A 20880-nucleotide genomic window follows, 5' to 3' on the forward strand; every position below is an offset into this window, starting at 1 on the left:
TATTCTGGTGATTAGCTGTAAATGCTTTGGTTTGGGGGATGTGTGGGGGTGAAAAAGTACTCTTTGCCTGTCAGTGGGGGCTTTGCTTTGTTACTGCAGACTCACAACAGCCTACAACGATGGCCTCCAGATACACACTGTACTCCAACTTGATAGTCTTTAAACTGTACACGGCACCACAGAGGAAAAAGATACACAATACACAAGTTTTACCCTGCTTCCTCGTGTTTCGGGAGAAATCCACGCTGCCGCTTTGACTTGAAATGAGCTTTGCATGAATGGGAAGCTTTAACCTTAATGGCCATTTTGTCTTGAGCGTGTACTAGTAATCAAGGCGTCTTCTCATTACGGTGATGTGTGAGGTGAGTGTTCTGATGCATTGTGTGTTTAATGATAGCGGCTGCAGCGCTGCACCGAGGTAATTGGAACTATATCTAGCAGAGAGAGAGAAAGACATAAAGGATGAGAAAGATAAAAGATGACTCCTCTATCTCTCTGCGTTATCTCCCTGCAGCCACAGCCGGCAGTTTGTTTTTCGCGTTCAGCGAGGCTGCACTCAAGAAAGACAACCTCTCTTTATTCCTGTGGTTCTTCGCTCCATTAACGGCGAAGCAGGAAAGCTTTGTCACGAGCTGCAAGCAGGACTGCAGGCGACCTCCGTCAGGACTAGCCTGTTCGATCTAAATTGTAATCGGAACCATTGTGAGAAAAATGGAAGAGCGGTAGGAGCTCCATCCATGCGTGTGACACGTGGACAACCGGAAGCATGTGTAGGGAAAAGTGATTTCCCTCAGGCCTGCGTTTCTCGCTATCGAGCTTTTACCACAGTGATTTATGGAAGACAGGTCACACGTCCAACTACAGAAGTATGGGTCATCTATCAGACTATAAACAAGCTACGCAGTCCTGTTTAGTCTTGATTCAGACAAAGCAGAAGCAGCTTAAGAGGACACAGAAATTGTAACCATCTCCAGATGCCTCTTGCAGCAGTCTCTGAAGCATAATTTAAAGGTGTGTACACTGGCATAAAGCCCTGCTGGTGACAGACTTTGGATGTAGAAGTACATTTTCAACAAAAACACACCTGTGTCATAAATCCGGTCAAAAATTTGAAACTGAGTCGTGCAAAATTGTGCTGCTGATCACAGGATTTTACAATAAATAAGCTAGTTTTAGGCTAGTAAAATATTCACACTGACAAGGACATGAAGTGCAGCGGCAGAGAGGACTTCTTCCAAACAGCGAGCACTTACCTCTGAGGAATTCACACTAGAATGATTTGGTTTTGTGTGTTTTGGATGCTGTTTTGTACAGGACTGACTGTCACCTTCCTGACCTCTCTCACAGTGACTCCATCTTTTTATTTTGGTTTTCTGCTTGAGCGAGGGCTCTCTGAGAGCCAAATTGTGCATCTGCAAAGACCATGAAAGGCGTCATAGGCCAGAGTGGAGGCCTCCAGAGCGCCACAGTCCCAAGCAGAAGGCTAAAACTGCCCCCCAGAGATACTTACTCTCACCTTTAGTTTAATGGATTTTTTTTTTTGGAGAATGCTACATGATGTGCTGCTGGGGAAGTTGGACAGGGCTGAAGTTGCTGACTGTTGTGGCAAAAAGGGAAAAGAAAACCCAGTTGTGGGTAAGGGAACTCACTGAAAGCTGTCTTCTCTTGTGAAGTGAACCATATGTGTCTCATAAAAAAATCATAGACTGGAACAACAACAACAAAAAAAAGAAGAAGAAGAAGGAGAAAAAACAAAACAAAAAACAAACTAAAATCTCTCCAAAGTCTCTTTAACTGACACTGAAAGAAATAAAGAAACCCAAGTGACATTGAGCCATACAAATGGAAGCTTTGGTTTCATTTTAGCAGGAAACAAATATATGAAACATATAAATATATACACATATATCACACACATATGTTGTGAAGATATATTAAGACCACATAAAAACAAACAAACAAACAAAAATTAAACAAGAACAACAAAATAAAAAACCCACCAAAGCACAGACACATATTGAGATGGGGAAGGTGGACATACACAGGTTAGTCATGCCTGGCCAGGCTAGGCCAGTGGTCAGGGAAGGGAAGTGTTAACAGGATCCCTACAGTACCATCGTCAGGCAATGAGGAGTGCTGCATGCTGCCTGTGTTCTCTAACGTTCAAGCCTTTACTGTGTGTGTATCTGCTGTGGCTTGTTGCTTCACCACACACACTCCACTAGTGGAAACAGAAGATGTTTTAAACACTGCTGGCTCCTTCTGCCATGGCTTTCTTTTGCTGAAATCATTTTTGTTTTCAATTTCGGGCTAATTCACTCTGACAACTCTGAAACCACAGGCATCCTAACACCACACAGGAGATTGGCACTTGGACCGTACTAAAGATGTGTAACAAAAACTAACTACTCGATTACTTGGGTATCTACTCCAAATCATGAAGTCAGGAGTTGAGTGTGTATTTTTAGCTGGAGGTTTTGAATAATTCACTGGTCTTCCCGACATGCACGCCGCCTAGCAGCAGGGCTTCGGCGGCCGCCAACAGCGAGGCCTTCAGTCCGACTCAGCGAGAGGGAGCAGACACAGCGGAAAGCCATGGCACACACTGGAGTCAATGACATTTTGTGCATTTTGGTCGCAAGCGAGAAAAGGTGCACTAGCTGCTGGTGAATGAAAAGGAGGGGGAAGAAAACAGGTGACCATATTGATCTGTTGGTTTCACATTTAGGAAAACTGAAAAATATAAACGGCAGCAGAGAAAAACAGGGAGGAACTGTGCAGGAACAGCCAGTGGCACCACCCTCGCAGGAAGACACAAGAATCCATTAAACTAAATAATCAGTGCTAATATTTATCATCTAGTTCATGAATCTCTACTTATATAGAAAACGAAATAAAAACTAAGTTTGTGCAATATAACTTACTTTCCTAGAGGATCTTCCACTTCCACAATATCCAGTGACATTTACTCCAATTATATATTATATTACATTATATAAAATTATATATCATATTACTAATTGTACAACTTTTCAACTTTTGAATTTACTCTTTTTAAATGGTCTAAATTCCACAAGATATTACTCTCAATTTCCATTTTTTTTCTTGTTAACTCTGCATTTATTATTAAATAGCTTTTTAAAATACCTTTTCAATCACCTTGTTACGAACTCATCAGTGGTGGCTGTAATTGGGAAGAAAATGGCAGAACTGGTGCAAATCAAAAGTGTCATGCTTCAAACTGGCAATTTTTCCGATTCAAATCGATGAAAAAGGTCGAGCACATCATCTGAATGAAGTGCAAAATTGGTAACAGAACTTCACGAAGGATTCCAACACTATGAATCTGTGGAATGAGCCAAAATGCTAGCAGTTTTTTTTTTTTTTGCTGTATATAATAAGATACTTCTTTGAGACTGATTCATAAACCCCAGGTCACAAGTCCTGCATGTCATCCTTTAATGGCTGAACTACTGTAATGTGCTGCTGTGGTGACGTCCATGAAGTTTACATATAAAGCACTACGTGTATTTTTCGGTTTTATTTGAGTGTGTCTTACATTAAATCAATTAAACCATTAAAAGAAGTTTTTTTTTTAGAGAAAAAATAAATTAATATTGCACAAGCCTAGTGAAAAGACAGACTGAAAAGAAAGGCATCAGAAGTCAGCTTGTTATTATTGGGAAAGAATAATCGGTAATTACTTTCACATTAAACAATCAATGTTGTGTAGAAAACATTTAATTACAAAGCAATAGACATTGTGTTATTCTAAAGCATCAAACACACACACACACACACACAATAATATAGCAGAAAACTGAGCAGTTCTTTTTGTGAGCCACTGAAAACCCATCATCAGGATAGAATAATACCCCTTGTAGATTTAAAGGGCTAGGCAAAGTGTATGACCCTGCCACTTCAAATGACCATACAGGAGACTCTCTCTCTCACACATGAACGCACACACACACCACACACACACACAAATTGTTAACATTCACTCTTGACATTTACAATGCCCTGGATTTGGGGACTTTATTGAGAGATACACACCCCGCTTGCAAACAGAGTTACTTTGACTGGTCACATAAAATTGCTTGGAATTAATATGGCCAAAGCCATTTCACCATCAAAACAACACACTGCAAAGGTGTCCAATTCTGAAAACCAACAGTAACAAGAAAGTAAAAGAGGTACATACTGGCTTGGGATGTCTTCTGAGAGATTTCGTTGGTGAAGGCACCGATGCCTTTGTTGGAAACAGCCGCCAGGGTAAAGAAATACTCTGTGTTCGGTCGCAGACCCTCCACCACATAGGACGAAGTCGGGCTGAATGATTTTGTTACCTATTTATTGGGGAAGAGTAAGTGAAACGTGAAATTGAATTATATGTTACATAGAAGTTTGTCCAGTGTTTAGTGGGCTTTGTCCATAACTCATAGTGCATTCACACTAATAAGTAACAGTCACTCTAGAAAGCGCTGTGTAGTTTGTCTCAGGTGTATGTGTGTACTACTACAGCTTGTGGGTGTGGTCAGGGCAGTAAACAAAATGCAAAGCCTACAGCCCAATATATAATAATTACACACCATTTCTGTTTAAAATGTACTTAAGTTTGATTTATGTCTTACATACTAGGCTTTGTAATAACTTTGCTGACAGATTAGCAAAGCAAGCACTAACCATGCGCACTCATCAGAGGCACCAGTGATTTTCCGAGAGTTATTTTTCTTCATAATCTCTATGCACATGTACATATGCCAGGGTAAAATGAAACCATGTTTTTTCTTCCATTATTGCATGTCAAACAGAAAAATGGGAACTAATTGTAGGTAGACTGAGCCAGTTGTTTGGATTTGTTACTATACCGTGTCATACCTAATTTGCATAGAATTGAGAAAATCTCAATTCGCACACCACTTGTTGCTGAAATTGTGCCCTTGTGTCATGCACACATACAGAAAATATGTGGAAAATGGTTACACTCCGTTGCTTGCTAGTGAGAATGTAGGGTTTCCCCCCCCCCATTTTTGTGTCAAACAATGTGTTTGGTCTTAGCTTGTCACTTTACCACATTCAAAATAATTAACATTAATGTAATCAATCAGAGCTCCAGGTCTGAAACGTACATAGAAATTGAACAGATCTCCCATCACGTTTTTCATTTGCCAGTGTGAACACAATGTTGGAGTTAAGAGAAGGATAACAATAAAACCCTATAAGGTTTAAGCAAGAAGTTTATAACAGCGCTGTTCAATTCTTAATTCTGATTTGTTAGAAGGTATTAAACGTTTTATTAATGACAGCAGCTCTGACTGTAGTGCAGCTGCATAACACATAACAAGGCATTTGTTCTAATGCGCTATTGCTTCTACAGTAACTACTTACACAGAGACGGTTACTCCACATGAACAGACTTTCGTAATTACAGAAACTTGTACATTCATTAGATGGAATGGACAAAAAGAGGAATATATAAGAGGTCCAAAGTGGTACAAGAGGAATAAAACACTGTGATGTGCTGTTATTGGAAAATAATATCTGTGACAACACTAACTCACGCTGTCACACCATGTCGTTGATCATTTACCTATAACAGCACACCTCCTAGTGTACTGTTTCTTACATATAGGATAGAAATGATAAAATCTAATGCACCTGACTCCCTTGACTGCCTTCTTTATAACGAAGCTCATAGCTAATGATCCCCTCTTTGTCGAATGCTGGCTCCCAGGTCAGCTCGATGCTGGTGTCCGACACCTCGCCAATCTGAAACTTGGATGGCTGTCCCGGAACTAAGAGACAATCCAGAGTGACAGCATGATACAAAGGCCATACAACAACACAACAGCATGCGCAGGACACTCATGCTTCATAAAAATAAAGCTTCTATAGCAAACTTTAAGCTATCATTAAAAAAAAACAAGAATACGAGTACTCAACAGACCTCCTTGAAGCACTTTGACATGAATGGAATCTGAAAATGGTCCGTCTCCTACTGAGGTAAAAGCCAGCACACGGATAGTGTAGGTCTCGGAGGCTACAAGATTCTGAATGGTCGTGATCATGCTGTCTTGTACATTGTGGATCTGCCACATGCTCATTGACTGAGAAGGGTCCATGGTGTAGTAAACACGGTAGCCCTTGATCTGGCCATTGGGCTCCTCTGGCTCTTCCCAGCGTACCATCATGGTGCTGTGGGAGATGATCCTGGCCTGGATGTTCCGTGGAGGACTGGCAGGAGCCTGCTCCCCTGTTCTGGCTTCCACTGGTTCGCTGGCTGGACCCTGGCCAATAGTGTTCACGGCTGAGACACGGATTTCATACTCAGTGTTGGGCGAGAGGCCGCCGATACTATAGCGAGTGGTGGTGATGGAGTCCATGGTCTCGAACTTGCTGTCTGGGATTTTGGCACGGTACTGAATGATGTAATAGGAAACAGGCTCGGGGTTGCCACTGTCCCATGTAATGGTGATGCTGGTGGCTGTAGTTTCAGTAACAACTGGTGTTCCTGGAGGCTTGGGCAGGGCTGCAGGAAGGTAAAAAGGAAAATTCAAATTTACTAAAGCATCATTACAAAAATGGCATTTAATCTAAAAATCTACACCAGGTTATGAATGCAACCCAGTTCCTTGAGAAGGGAACGAGACGCTGTGTCATGGCTGATGCTATGGGAAGTTAAATATGCCTATTGTAAAATAAATATATTTTCTTTGTTTTAAGCATTTAAATGCTCCAAATGGTTCAGCAATCCAAGAGACAAGCATGTTCCCTCTTACATTTAACAATGACTTGGGACACAGCCTCGATGATGCCCAGACTGCTCATGGCCACACAGGTGTAGTTGGCTGACTCATGCACGCTGTTCAGTTCCAGAACGTTCCGTCCGACTGGCATGTCATCCTCCGGTGTCAGGTCCTCCGAGTTAAGCATCCACTTGACATAAGGCATGGGCGAGCCCACTGCCACGCAGGTGATGTTGATGCTGCCGCCTGGCATGATCTCGTGATTGGTGGGCAGGATGGAGAAACGAGGGGGCACACGCCGGACTGCAAATGCCCAGAGAAGGATGGAAAACAAGAAAAAGAGAGACAGAGAGAAAGAAAGAAAGAGAGGTGACAAGACAGGGCGATGAAAATGAGTCCTTCTTTAGAACACAGATGTTGTCTAAAGAGAGGACGATAAATCATAAGAAAGTGAGAACAAACTCTAAAATTGTGTAACTCAAAATAAGGATAATGTAACTAAACTAACAGAACTGCTTCACCAACAATATAGATTGACATTAAAGCAACAAATTCATGGCAACAAGGTTCCATTGACTAATATTTGACCCATCACAACACATTTAATTACACAAAAATCTATTATGAATTTCTCATCTTTTAACCCGAAAGCTCTGTGTTTAAACTACATGCAAAGCAATGTACTAAGAGTCGGAAATGAGCATGAAATAATGGTAGAGTGCTGAAAGACTGCTTTCAGTGCTCTACATCGTGTGCGGCTGAGCAGGAAGTGGCTCATGTAAGCATTTCCTACTGGATAGAAACTTTATGGAACAAAAATTTTGTGGATTAAAAAGGCCAGTGGAGTAAATTGACCTAATCTCAGCCTCCACTCGAAAAAAAAGAAGAAATACGTGTATGTGACTTCATGTATGTGTGAACTAGTTTATTAACTAGGAAGTAAAGATGAGAAACCTTAATCAGATTTTTGTGATCAAGGGTAGATCAACTGGACAAAGCCTCTTTGAGATTTGACACGGTTCCATTGATAGATGCAGCTATCATTTTCACAGACATCATGCAGGAAAAGGGGAGAGAGAAGAACTCAACAGTAAAGTGGAAAAAACAAACCAAATAGAGATTTGAGATAAAAATGCATAGAGGAATGTAACTCAAAGGTTGCTAGCATGCCCAGACAAAGACGATTGAGGAGGAGGAAGAGGAGAAGAAGAAAGGAAAGGCAGAAGGGGTAGAGAACGCGCACAAGAGAACGGAGAAGAGAAAGAAGAGGAAGGAGAGCGAGGAGAGAGGGGGAGGGAAACCCACTTCAATGCTGACAAAGTTTCGTTTTTGTCTCTGGCCAGTCGGACTGAATGTAACAGGAGCGTTGTCACATTGCAGTCAAGACCAGAAGCCGAAACGCATTTTTTTTTTTTGCATCGTTTTTGCAAAAACGACATCGGAAAAGTAGCTGATTTTAACTCATATAAAAACAAGGGGTTACTTACAAAACTCAAGCAACAACAACAAAAAAAATTAGACAGGAAATACACTAGTCTACAATGGGAACAATTAGGAACTTGTACAACAAGGGCTGTCAAAGCCACACATGAAACTCAGGATGAGTGAGGATGGCATGGAAAGCAAACAGACAGGAGGGGGCGGGGCATTTAGGAAGAATTCTCGGTTGGCCAGACTGTGGACAATGCTCTTTTCATAACCTGTCCAACTCATTAGTTCTTGGTAACCTTGAATTGTTTCTTTTGGCTGAATTTGGGCTATTCATTGTGATATTTGTGTGAAAACATCCTTGTCAAGGAAGGATAAGTAACATCTAATGCTTGCACTGTTCAAAATAGAGGATCAGAGTGTATTATTTTTTACTATATACATTACTATATATACTATGTGTATATGCTTACGGTCTCTGACTTTTTTTTTATTTTAATTTCGGAAGTTGCTCTAATGAGGAGTCTCTAATGAGACTTCTGGACTTGGGAAATGGGGACATATGTACTCCCATGAGAGGGTGAGAACGAGAGAAAGAGAGAGAGAGAGAGAGAGAGAGAGAGAGAGAGAGAGAGAGAGAGAGAGAGAGAAAGGCCGGGGGGGTGCATGGAGGTTGAGGTGCTAGGGCTGGTTCAAAAAAAAAAAAAGAAATTAAAAGACAAAGACACAAAAGGACAGAGACAACAGGTGGAGACAGGACTCAGGCAGCAGAATAACAGACGTTACGGGATGGACAGACCGAGATGAACCTTTTCTACATTTACTTGGGGCTTGAAACAAGACATGGGACATGGACAGATAAAAAGGATGCAAGAGGAAAGAGGACACAGAGGAGACCTGGTCCAACTCGAGCAGAAATTACAGCTCTCAGTGGGTTTGACTTTTCCCACAGAGGGGCTTGAAATCCAAGATTCGACTCCGACCAGCACTGTGAAAGCTTCTAAATCCTTCCACATATTTTCCTACAATTCAGATCACAATCATGTTTATAATTACTTCTTAGAATGAAGTGACCTTTACAGTCTTTGTTAAGTGGGACAGTTCAGACCTTCTATGGCAGGGTCATCAATTCCAGTCCTGGGGCTAATCTGCTGATTTGCCTTCTCAAAGACACAAGTTAATTATCAGGCAATCAGCAAACTGAAACTTAAACTGAACCCTGGCTCTCCAAGACTGGAAATGATGATTTCTCTTCTCTTCTATGGTGTCTAATAACTGATGTTAACATAGGACACAAATTATTTAAGATTTTCTTATATTATTATTATATATTTATATGTACTGGCTTACAAATTTACATATTTTCTTTCCAAAGAAACATAATATTATACAACAACTTAATTATCAATATTACATATTCAAAAAAAATAATAATAAAAAAGACATTTTAAAAAGTTACCCCTCCCAAAAGCGCAAACCCAACAATTTTTGAGAAAAGGTGAAAGGGCAGCCCAGATGTCACAAGATCATGCATGGGTGTGACTGCATGAGAAAGAGTATGGAACCAAACCGTCCACCAGATCTTGGAACTGGCCGAGCCAATCAAAGCATGCAACCCAAAATAAATATATAGCAAGTGCAACTTTAGCAACAGTTTAAATGGAACACAGACACACATATAAATACACACAATCAAAATGGTGCTGGAATGAAAGAAATATAAAGAAATAAAAGAAAATCACCAAGGCACACACAGATTTTACAGTGCAGGTGTGTTCTTCAAGGCACTGACCACTGATCACAGTCTGAGCAATCTGACAGAATGGACCTTTAATAGGTAGAGTTCCAGTTCTTACCAGATTTACAGCAGCAATTTTTTATCTTTAAAATGGAGCTACAGACCTGCCAACCCTAAAGAAAACTAACGCTTCGTGTATTTTTGATATATTCTTTTTAACAATCGCTTGCTTAATGTCATGCGCAGACACCACGAAATGTTTCCACACAGCTGTTCATTTTTCACTGTTGATCAGCTGCTCCAAATGAACGCATCGCAGGAGAGCAAAGCAAACAAATGGCATTTTTGCTCACTGGCTAATCTATCTATCATCACCATTATAATTATCTGTAAAGTGTTAGACTTGCCGCTTCACTGTAGGCCTATTTAAGCTTTTATTGGGCGATATACTTTGTATATTTTCCTGTTTCCAAAAAGAGTCCTATGTTTCTGTTATAAATATACTTATCCAGTGTAAGGAGCAGGGGCAAGGAGGTGAGGGTTGTTTCAGAGCACCTACATAACTGTCAGTCAATCGAGATTTATATGTCCATTTGCTCATCTGATATAAGCATTGAGGAAAGCATGCTGTTTTGTCATCTTTTTAGTGATGTTCTAGTGCACTGTTAAAGCGATCCAACAAAAAAAGGTTGGCAGATCTGTAACTGTAAGATGTAAGTAACTGTAGATATCCAGAGATTTTATTTGGCTTTTTGTCCCTTTTTTAACCCTAGCTGGGTTTGCAGAGAGTCAGCCAACTTTGGAGAGTGAGTGAACAAGGGCTGCAACCTTTCACCCTTTGACGCTAATCACTGCCAGGATAACAGGCAGTACTGTTATGTGCTGAAGGGATATGCTCATTTCTGAACAGGGGTAAATAAAATGATAAGCATTACCTTAGAAAATTTGACTTCTTAATAGCTATGTTAGTACTTGGGCTAAACTACAGCTCCAAAGTTCGCTACAAAAGTACTTGAGTCTTCTTTACCATGCAGAGATTAAAATTTAGATTTATGAAACCCTTTGTGAAAATCTCTCTGACTTCAAAGTTAAGACAACAATGTCTCAAAACAGTTTATCCATCTGGCACTGACAAAAGACCAACTCCAAACGAGTCTCGACTCATCCAGTACATGTCAACATTTGAATCCTAGCCTATCGATCCATCAGGCTTGTCCGGCTTTGAAGAAGTGCTGCATGAAACAGAGTGCAGTTTTCAGGCTTTATCTGAGCCTCAACACGCAGTAACAGTCTGAGCTTTCTGCTGTCATATACAGGATGAGTTAGTGTGCTTGAATCCAAACTTAATTGACAAAGTCCTCTTTCACTAAAACCAAGAGTTCAGGAGGCTGGACCAAACAGATTTAGAGCAAAAAAAAAAGAAAAAAAAAGTCAAATCCTCATTTCAAGCCCCGATGTGGCGAGAAAGACAAATCAAGGGTTTTTAATACTAGACAAGGTGAAAGGCAAGGTAAAAAAGAGAAAACGCCACTTCTGGTACTTTTTAAACATTGCTTTTGGACAGGGTGTGAAGGAAGGAGTTGCGCCAGACCAGTGTTTCGAAGGTGAGCACTATCTGCCATTTTGGTGAGACAGTCTGTCCAGCCCCAAAATGAAGAAGAGAAAAGCGAACAAAACTCGCAGCCCATAGTGCCACCTTGAAGCTGAGATTACACCTTGCTTCGGTGTTGACACCTGGAAGGTTCCGTTCCACCTGGGCAAAGGGGGTTGGTGGGCATTTCCAGCCACAGGAGGTTGCTCACATTAACTGAAATGCTAGACAGTCTCAGTGGAGGCTTAGAGGATTCGGCACCAGTAATGGAAGTTATTACTGGTACAAAGCCGCCGAACATCTGTGGCCGGTTTATCTGATTATGGCAAATACAAGGCTGATAGAGTCCGGGACTGCATTACTTGTGAGATTTTAGACACACATTTTAGCCCACCAGAGAACAGGGTGTAATCTAGCTTTCTTTTCCATTTTCCACACCAAAATGCACAGCAAGACATGCGAGCACATGCGAGCACATGCAAGGCAAGGCATGCAGAAAGCAGAAGGGGGACTGAGCATGCATACACGTAGACATGCACATGCGATTTAGCAAAAAAACCCAAAACAAAACAAAAAAAAAAAAGGAAGAAAGAAATTCTAACATAACACGGTTTAGCACAGCGCAGTCTTCCAGCATCACTGAATAAGTGTGTATGTCTCTTTTTGTAATCCCCCAGAAATATTAAAACCATATATTGTTCTTTTATTACACTGAGCAGAACTGACAAATAATTTCAAAGCTATATTGGCAGGCACAAGGAGAGACGTATTCAAACTGGTAGAATTGTCATTCCTGTTCATTTCGCACAGTCTTTACTCCAGGGAGTTGAGCTCTGGTAAATCAAAGTTCAAAAGGACGTTACTATACATACTATGTTAACTAATTTCCCTGATAATTAAGTCTAGCAGTGGATTGACTTGCATGATTTTTGGGATAGAAAAGATTAAAGGAGCTACAGAAATTCAGCCATTGGCCACGCTGTTTTATTAGTGAGGCAATCTTGCTAATTTAAAGCTTTGGTGTCACACAGGTGCCCCCTCATGTGTGCTAGCAGAGATCAGTTGTGGTGGGTATGACCAGATTTGACAAATAAAATCTTGCCAATAAATGCCAGGCCCTGGGAGTCGCAGTGCTACGCTTTCATTATTTATAGCTCTAACTCCTGCTAGGGGCCTGCGTGACGACTACGCTTCCCCCTTAACGCCGCCATGTCTTCCTCTGCGGATGAATTATTGAAGAGGCCATTTTGTTTCAGCACAGACATTACGTGCTGGTTTAGCACCACAGTTTAGTATGGGGGCAATTTGGCATGATTTTGCTTGAAAAATCCACCCTATGATCGTTTGATGCTTCTAGAAGGAGAACATGGCAAGGTTTGAGGTATCTGGTTTCCTTTTCTACCTATTTCTTCTCCTCACGTTGCTCTCTTAGACAGATAATGAATTCACGAATGCTGGTGCAAAAATAAAAAAATCTCAGGGCTAAACTTGCTAGATTCTGTAACTGGAGATGTAATACAGAATTGGACATGCTTCAGAAAGCAGCCTGATGAGCTACAGCCCAGCACATGTGGGCCATTATGTTCAGTGTGTAAATCTCGCAAAACTGATGGGTCAATGTGAATCGGAAACTCAATTTAACCAATGCAGACGCCAGTGGACCGAGTTGGAATTGGGCCCCAATTAAATTTGGCTGCTTCTCCATAGTATTTGACCAGGATTAGACTCAAATCAAAAAGAGAAAACAAAAAAAAAAACAAGCCAATAGATTTATGTTTGGGCCTAATTTAGGTGGCTTAATGAGGCAAATCATTTTCTGAAAAGCAATTCAGAAGTGTGCCGTCACCGAGGGGATCAAATGAATCATAAATCCTGGTTTGATTGAGCCGGGCTGAATGGAAAAGGACAAGTGGCAGTCAGTCAACAAAGCAGTCCCTGCTCGCACGCTGCCAGTTAGAAAAGCCAAGCTCCTGCTCTCTCTCCTGAGGGGACTGTCAGGAATTTAGAGATCATTATATTAGCTGCTGATATCTGATTTATCCACGTGTAGAAAATTCCACAAAAAGTAATAGCACCCAATCAGATTTTATTTGCCACAATAGCTTTGTAGTGAGATGGCAGGAACACTGGCTGTAAACCTAAATCTTTCTTTTTTTGCAGTACGTCTATGTTGGAACTACAAACAGCTGCGTGTTATAACGGACAAGTGCGCACAAAAATACATACCACATTTAACACGGAGAAAATTCCAACATAAAAGGAGTTAAAAATCGTACCAAACAAAGACAAAGGCACACACACTACTATAAACATGTAATTAACTCCATAAGAGGCCACAGATGACTTAATTAGGGTAATATGTTTAGAAATAAAAAAAAAAAGGAAGTAAAGAGAAGTTCACAAGTTCACACAAACACACAAGAGCATGAAAAGAAACAGAGTGCCCACAAATATGTTCATTCTGGGCATGCGACGAGCAAAAGCTACATTCTCCCATCATGCACGTATATTCCATATGCTTATTCCCATGACATCAAATGCAATAAAGCTTTATCTTGAGCAGAAGCAATACCAAAAGATGCATACACAAAAAGGCCCCACAATGCAAACTCAAATGTAAAGGTTTTTTTTTTTTTTTTTAAAAAGAGCCCGAACATTGCGGGTTTATATTATTTCTATATATATATATATATATTTTTTTTTTTTGCAAACAAATAAAAATTTCCTTCAACTACTGAACTATTTAGCAGGTTTGAATATTTAGTTAATGCTCATTCAAACTGCTAATGAGCCTTGTGATAAATAAATATATATAAAAAAAAGTTTCAAACAACGTTTTTCGCCTTTAATGTGGGTAAAAAAAGTAAAAAAGAAAAAACACACCAACCTTCTCGAAGCTCTGAGGGATGTAAAGGGGTTGATGCAGAACACAATGACATGAGGAGAAGAGAAAAATAGGGGAAACACAGAGAGAGTAAAAAAGGCCACCTCAAGGCTTTAAGCTGCTGCATATCTCTGCTTTTGCTTTTTTCCCTTTTCGAAGTCTACAATCTTACAGCAGTGACACCCATTTTGTCACAATCTTGCCCGTTGCTTTTTGACCCAGAAGGACGCCGTTTCCCCTCAGTGCTCGCTACAAAGCACTTGGGGTTAATTTAAACACGTCATCACAGTAAAGAAAATCACAACGTCTTTTTTTTTTAGCCACCTAAAAAGCTCCCATGGTGGCCCATTTGTTAAAATTAGAGAAACAGAACGGAGAGAAAAGAAACAAAAACGGAACCAATGAAACGACAACAAAAAAAACAAAAAAACAAAACAATAAATAAACTTGCTGCACAAAAAGCATGACTTTTATTAAATTTAGCAGCTACAATGAGAGTGAATTTAAATACACGTCTATTAGCAGTTCGTAATAAAATTGGATCGGTTTTGAAAATGGAAATCATCGAATTTCGTGGGTTAGCAGTGCAGTTTTGGAGTAGCTTTGCATTGTAGCTGTTAATTTCAAGTGCAGAACACTCTAGAAACCAAAACACATTTGATTACAGTCGAGATTAGAATCAAGCTTTGAAAATGAACGGAAGGAGACATGTGATACTTTTTTTTTTTAGTGCGGTAGGTGTATCAGTGAAAATGAACACACTTCTTTTAAAAGCAGAATAATAGCTAGAACAGCAAAACAACACCTCAGACTTATCAATGCTATCTAGCAGAAACCTGAATTATTGATCAGAAACAGTCTTACTCGAAGAATATTATGTAGAAAATATTATAAGCATCTTCTGTTATTGATGAAAGCAATTGGTTGGGAAAAAAAAAAGCAATGGTTGTTATAGCCAGCGGTTCTCAAAGCCGAGCCTGCTGACCTGCTCGTGTGGATGTGTTTCCTGCTCTAACACACCTGATTCAGGTCATACAGTGAGAATGAAATAATCAGTTGAATGAGATGGATTAAAATAGTAAAAACAGCAACAATGGCACTGAGAACTGCTGCTTATAACAATAACATCATATTTCATTACAGCATATTGTTTTTCTTGTTCCCTTCCTGGAAAGGGCATATGACTCTTTATTTTTTATACACGATTTATGAGTGCGGTCTGCAGTGTATATGAGTTGAATACTCATTCATAAACAAATTCATCCTCAATTGATTTTTTTTTTTTTTACCTTTTTATTTTGATTGCCTTGTCAGCCAATCAAAATTAGACTTACCATCATCCACTTGTACCTGAAAAGCTCAATAGAGAAAATACCAGCGGAGGACTTTATATGCTCATATATTCATTATGATTTTTTTTGTATAAACATTAATTTAGCATTCGAGCAAAAGTAACTGATTCTATTAGACAAAGCCCAGTTCAGTATTTCCTCTTACGGTCTAAAAGAACACGTCTGGAGTAGTTTAAGCCCACATTGATGCATAGTGACGGACTGGACGGAGAGGATCTCCGAGGCCAGGTTGCTCCCTACCTCGCACATACAAGTTGGCAGGGGCTGAGTAGCGCACGCCTTCCACGTTTGTCGCTACACACTCGTACTTCCCCTGATCCGTCTCCTCAGTGTTTTCAATCTGCAAGGCCCCTGGGAAGAGGGCAACGCCCAAAGAGAACGAGAGAGAGAGAGAGAGAGAGAGAGAGAGAGAGAGAGAGAGAGAGAAAGGGAGATGATGAGAAAAAAGAAACAATTTCCCAAACCATGTGCTGTACAATCAACTGATGATTCATAAGAGCTCTGAGAGGGTTCTATAGAATAGGGATGATGTCTTATATTTATTTCAGAAATATTTCATTAGTAAAAGCTTCTATTTTTTGCTTACCCGGAAACCTAAGGCTGAAAAATATTCATTAATGTAATGTAACTGGAAAATTGGAAACATGGGGAGGTATATTTGTGTAGCTATATTCCTAATCCTCTTCTGATCAAGTTTTTGATGTAGCATGTTGTGTTTGCATCCTGAAAAGTCAGAATAAGCGTATGTTTTTGCTATGGGTTGCAGTGGTTTGTCTTTTGATCACAAGTTAAAATATTATTTGAATCTGATTAGCATCTATTCTCCCAAATAAGTTTAAATGACAAAAATGTGGGGCTAGCAGCTCAGTTTCTGCATTTTTGTGTCTAGTGCCTAGTAGAACTGATCACCAGATCACTTCTGGGCAGCAGATGGTGGGATTCAGAACAAGTAGCACCTGCTATAGTTACAGTATCGAGATGCATCACACCACCATGAAGTGCATTATGGTGGTTCAAGCTACTTGTCCTTTTGGCAACGACAAATCAAAAGCTCTTGTATGCTCTTGAAATCGCCTGGTGTAATTTGTCCACTCTGTTTTTACACAAATTAGTCCATATGAATTCATAGCTACAAATGTCTACAAGACATTTCAACACCTTCATTTTTCTTTGCTTGTATAACATCACTGACAGCTGGACACATCTGAAGCAGCACTACCTGTTCTATTCACTAACAGATCAGCACAATTATCTAGCAGAGCCTGTATCATCTGAGATAGAGACCAATGCCATCTTTCTCACCAAGAAAGCAAGACCAATTACACTCCCCAGGACTCTGGACCCACAGATGACTGTGTCACTGTCAGGGTTTCAAATTGCGTTCTCCCAAAGACAGGGTGACACCTCGAACAGCTGCGCCACTTGAGAGGCCCTAAAAATTAACTGGTGGAAATGTACTTTGGTGCACTACAATTACACTACATCTGGTGCCTCTGACAGTCTGTGAAGCTCGCTCTGTCAGACACTTCTGTGATCTCACCAGGAGCCCAGGCCATCAGAGAACAGATTGTACAGTGTAAATCGGTGGTAAGCCCACATGTTTCGTAAGCTATAGTTAGTTTCTTAGCTAGCTGTAAAAATTTAGCATTTAACCCACACTACTAAAATATAACATCTGTTCTAAGACCCAGAAGTACTCACTGATTAGTTCATAGGTATGTATGTTGTGACCCTGTGCCTGTGTCACCAGTGTCCATAGATGTCCATAGTCCGAGTATGTATGTACGTATGTACAGTATGCACCTGCATCTGTTTAGTCCTCCAAATATTTGTATCTGTATGTGATTGAACCCTGAAGCAGGCATGGCCCAAAATTTTAAACTTGAAACCCATATGTAGAAACAACAGCACTGGCTGCATAATATGTGAATTCTGGCTCAGACAGTTCCTTAACCTCAGCTTCATCACTTGAGTCTATATCTAGTCCATGAAATTAGAGACATTCTTTACTCACATCAATCACATATGCTATCATATCACAGGTTCAGCAGAGTTCCCTCAGCTGTCTCCATACAATATCTGAGATTGGATGTTTTCTCTCTAATTAGGTGAAATTGCTCAGGCAATTTGTCATTTCCACAATAGCAAGAAGTCAAGGTTTTTAGTTTTCTAAAGGGGTTCAACTTTGTTGTAGGGTTTTACATACACTTGAGAGCTGTCCAACAGGAAGAAACCAGCAGTAAATGTACAGATGAGAACCCCCCATCCCAAGACCAATTTTTACAGAAGAATGAAATGCTTATCTTTGCATATCCCATGACTGGAAAGAGGCCAGGGTCAGAGCACAGGGTCAGCCAGGGTACAATGCTCTGGGTTCGGTTGAGGGTTAAAGGTCTGATTCAAACGCCAACAACCTGACAGTACTGGGAAGTGAACTTTCAACTTTTTGATTAACTGCCCTGAACCTTTACTGAACATTTTGATATGTGTCTGACATAAAAGACTATCTTATACTCTTAGGGGAAAAGGGGGTCCTTAAACATTTTATGGATTGTATTTTGAACATGAACCGTTTCTGAAAAGGGAAGCATAGTTTGGGGTGCTAGAGTGTAGTTACAGGCTTGGTGAAGTATTGTCTTCTCTGACAGAGATCGACGTGACCATGACATGAAGCACTTGCCAAGAACTTTGTTCTGTAAAATGTTCTGGCGTGTATGAGACCAAGAAGGCCTTGGAATCTTCCAGTGACTGTCATATTTGGAATCTGTGTTTATTTTTTAAATATTTTGGCTGGATACAGAAGTCTCTTCCATCTGCAGGCTTGCCAGAGGGCAGTGCATGGTGACACAGATCAAACTGACCATGAGATAGAGCAGATCAACATTTTTCTGCCATGCAATGTTGGTCCATTAAACCAGGAATGCCAGTTCATCCTCCCTACCTTTTATCTTCCAACCAGTTTCATCATCCTTTACTCAGAATACATGATATTTCTGTATAAACTCTGCCCTTTAATCAAGCACTATTTTAGCTATAAGCCAGATGGAGAGCTATATTTTGTCACCTGGATCAATCGTTTCTGTCCTCATCTCATCTTCTACACCTGGATCCAGTCTGACCTCACCACTCGGACATGAAATTGGTGGCCAAATAAAGATCCTTTCCAGCCACATAGGGCTTTGTGCTAAAGCCCATGCTGTGTTCTTAGATGCCTATTTTCAGTCCTTCACACTCAAAAGCACAGGTGTCAATAACAGCCTTATCCAAGTGGTGTTCCTACCACACCTCTAATCACTCAGATCCCATCAGGGAGGCCAGGCCAGAATAGCATACGACGTAACGGGAGCAGGTGGGCCTATAGATGTGTGTGTGTGTGTAGGGATCGTTTGATGCACTCTGTGGGTAGCCTGGCTGTAGCAGGTGAAACTGGAGTGTGTTCTGAAGACTCCTCAGGTGATGTTACACAGCCTGTTGTGTATACGGATGAATGCAGAAAACTCAGCCATGCTGCTAACTGCATTTTAATGTTACTTAACCAGGCTGTGATAATTAAAACAAGCCATGGCTCTGCTTTCTTTCTCACAGGCTCTTTTTCACAAGGGCAATAAGTCTTGTGCTGCCCTCTCTGTGACCAGCCTCAAAGGGCTTTTAAGAACCGGGTCCACTTTTAATCAGCTAATGACTCTGTGGGAGAGCTGCTATAGATCGCTGGTGAGAAAACCTTCAGCGAAACAAGGGAGGTAAATAAATTAAAAGCTATTTAAATTCCAGCAGCAACTCAAGAGCATAAATTTTCTCTGTCTTTTTTGTTAATTGTCTGAACTGGGTTATTTTAGGTGACGGGCTTTATTAGACTTAGGATCAGCTGATACGGCCATCCCTACTGACTTCATTATGGATTTGCCTGTGGTTTTTCTTCATTCAAAGCTGGGGTAGAAAAACTACACAGAGAATTCCTGAGTCAAGAAAGCCACAAAGATACTATTTTATTCTTTTTCAAACTGTTTTTGCCTTGTGTGATGGTTTATCATTAAAGCATGATGCTGCTAGGGACACGCACACACACACACACACACACACACACACAGCAAAGCTCATTAAGGTATCCTTGTGGCACATGTTTAGCTTATATCTTATCTTTTCTTTTACTCAGGCTGCTTAATTTTTCACCAGCTTTTTGTGGAAACCCTTTGTTGTTGGACACAATGAATATGATTTGCATTCACACAATGTGCATGTTTTTTCTTGATATGGGACGTTAAGCTTCTTTCCCTCCTTCAACCAAAACATCTAATTTTCTCTTTTCAGCCATGCAGTCCCCGGCCAAGTGAAAAGTGGTGTCATTAAACGGTGTCGAGCGAGGGCATTTCTGACATGCTGCTATCCAAAACAAAATGCTTTTGATGTCGCATCTTTCAAAAGCACTGTTCTTAATTATTATTTGTTATGTATGAGCGTGACCATTTTGAATTCCCAAAATTCCTGCTGCCTGTGGCTGATTCCAAGACTGTAGGGTAGCTGGCACAGCATGTTGTTTTCACTGAGAGAAAAAACAAAATACTGCAAGAAAATATATACAAAAAGGGGAAATTATCTCATGGTAGCCAGTGGAGCAAAGGCTTAAAGGATGCAATGTGATCAAAGACGTGTGACATTTCTTTATGATAAACGTTCGTTCAGCAGAGTGCCCAGGCTTTGCCTGCGGAAAACAGAGAGGAAACGGTCCAAACAGGCCAGCCAGCATGAACCCTCCAGCTGAGACCTATTACGACAAACAGAACCATAACAAAGATAATACAGGATTTGAGAGAAGAACATGGCATTACATATCCATGAACAAATGCTGCCACGGTGGAGGCACACATTTGCAAGGACAATGGTCATCACGAAATTGGAGACATATCGAACCAGCCGTGAAATGAACAGCTTCTTGGTTATTAATCCTGGTTTTCCGTTTGGGTTAAAAATGTCTGGGTTTTACACGGGACCAAGGGAAACTGATAAAACTGCATGCTTAAATCTCTCGCTTCAAACCATAACGAGCTGGGGTTTTTCAGGGTTTCTTACTGTATGATACATTGTAGAGATAGTTTGGTACATGGTCTCACTTGATCATGTGATCATTTACTCATTTTCAG

At 40.5% G+C, this 20880-nt stretch overlaps 1 protein-coding gene across 12 annotated transcripts in view; it reads right to left on the reverse strand.

Moving 5' to 3' along the window:
- Window positions 1–20880, reverse strand: part of ptprsa (protein tyrosine phosphatase receptor type Sa) — a 214242-nt gene that overhangs the window by 56623 nt on the left and 136739 nt on the right. For all 12 annotated transcript variants that reach the window (XM_058400387.1, XM_058400389.1, XM_058400388.1 and 9 more), the window contains 5 exons: window positions 15983–16093; window positions 6783–7052; window positions 5951–6532; window positions 5662–5798; window positions 4205–4349 (listed from right to left, as the gene is read on the reverse strand). In XM_058400387.1, the coding sequence (XP_058256370.1) occupies window positions 4205–4349; window positions 5662–5798; window positions 5951–6532; window positions 6783–7052; window positions 15983–16093 (1245 nt within the window). The remainder of the gene's footprint in view (window positions 1–4204; window positions 4350–5661; window positions 5799–5950; window positions 6533–6782; window positions 7053–15982; window positions 16094–20880) is intronic.

Source organism: Hemibagrus wyckioides, linkage group LG10 (assembly GCF_019097595.1).
Source record: "Hemibagrus wyckioides isolate EC202008001 linkage group LG10, SWU_Hwy_1.0, whole genome shotgun sequence".
NCBI lineage: Eukaryota > Metazoa > Chordata > Actinopteri > Siluriformes > Bagridae > Hemibagrus > Hemibagrus wyckioides.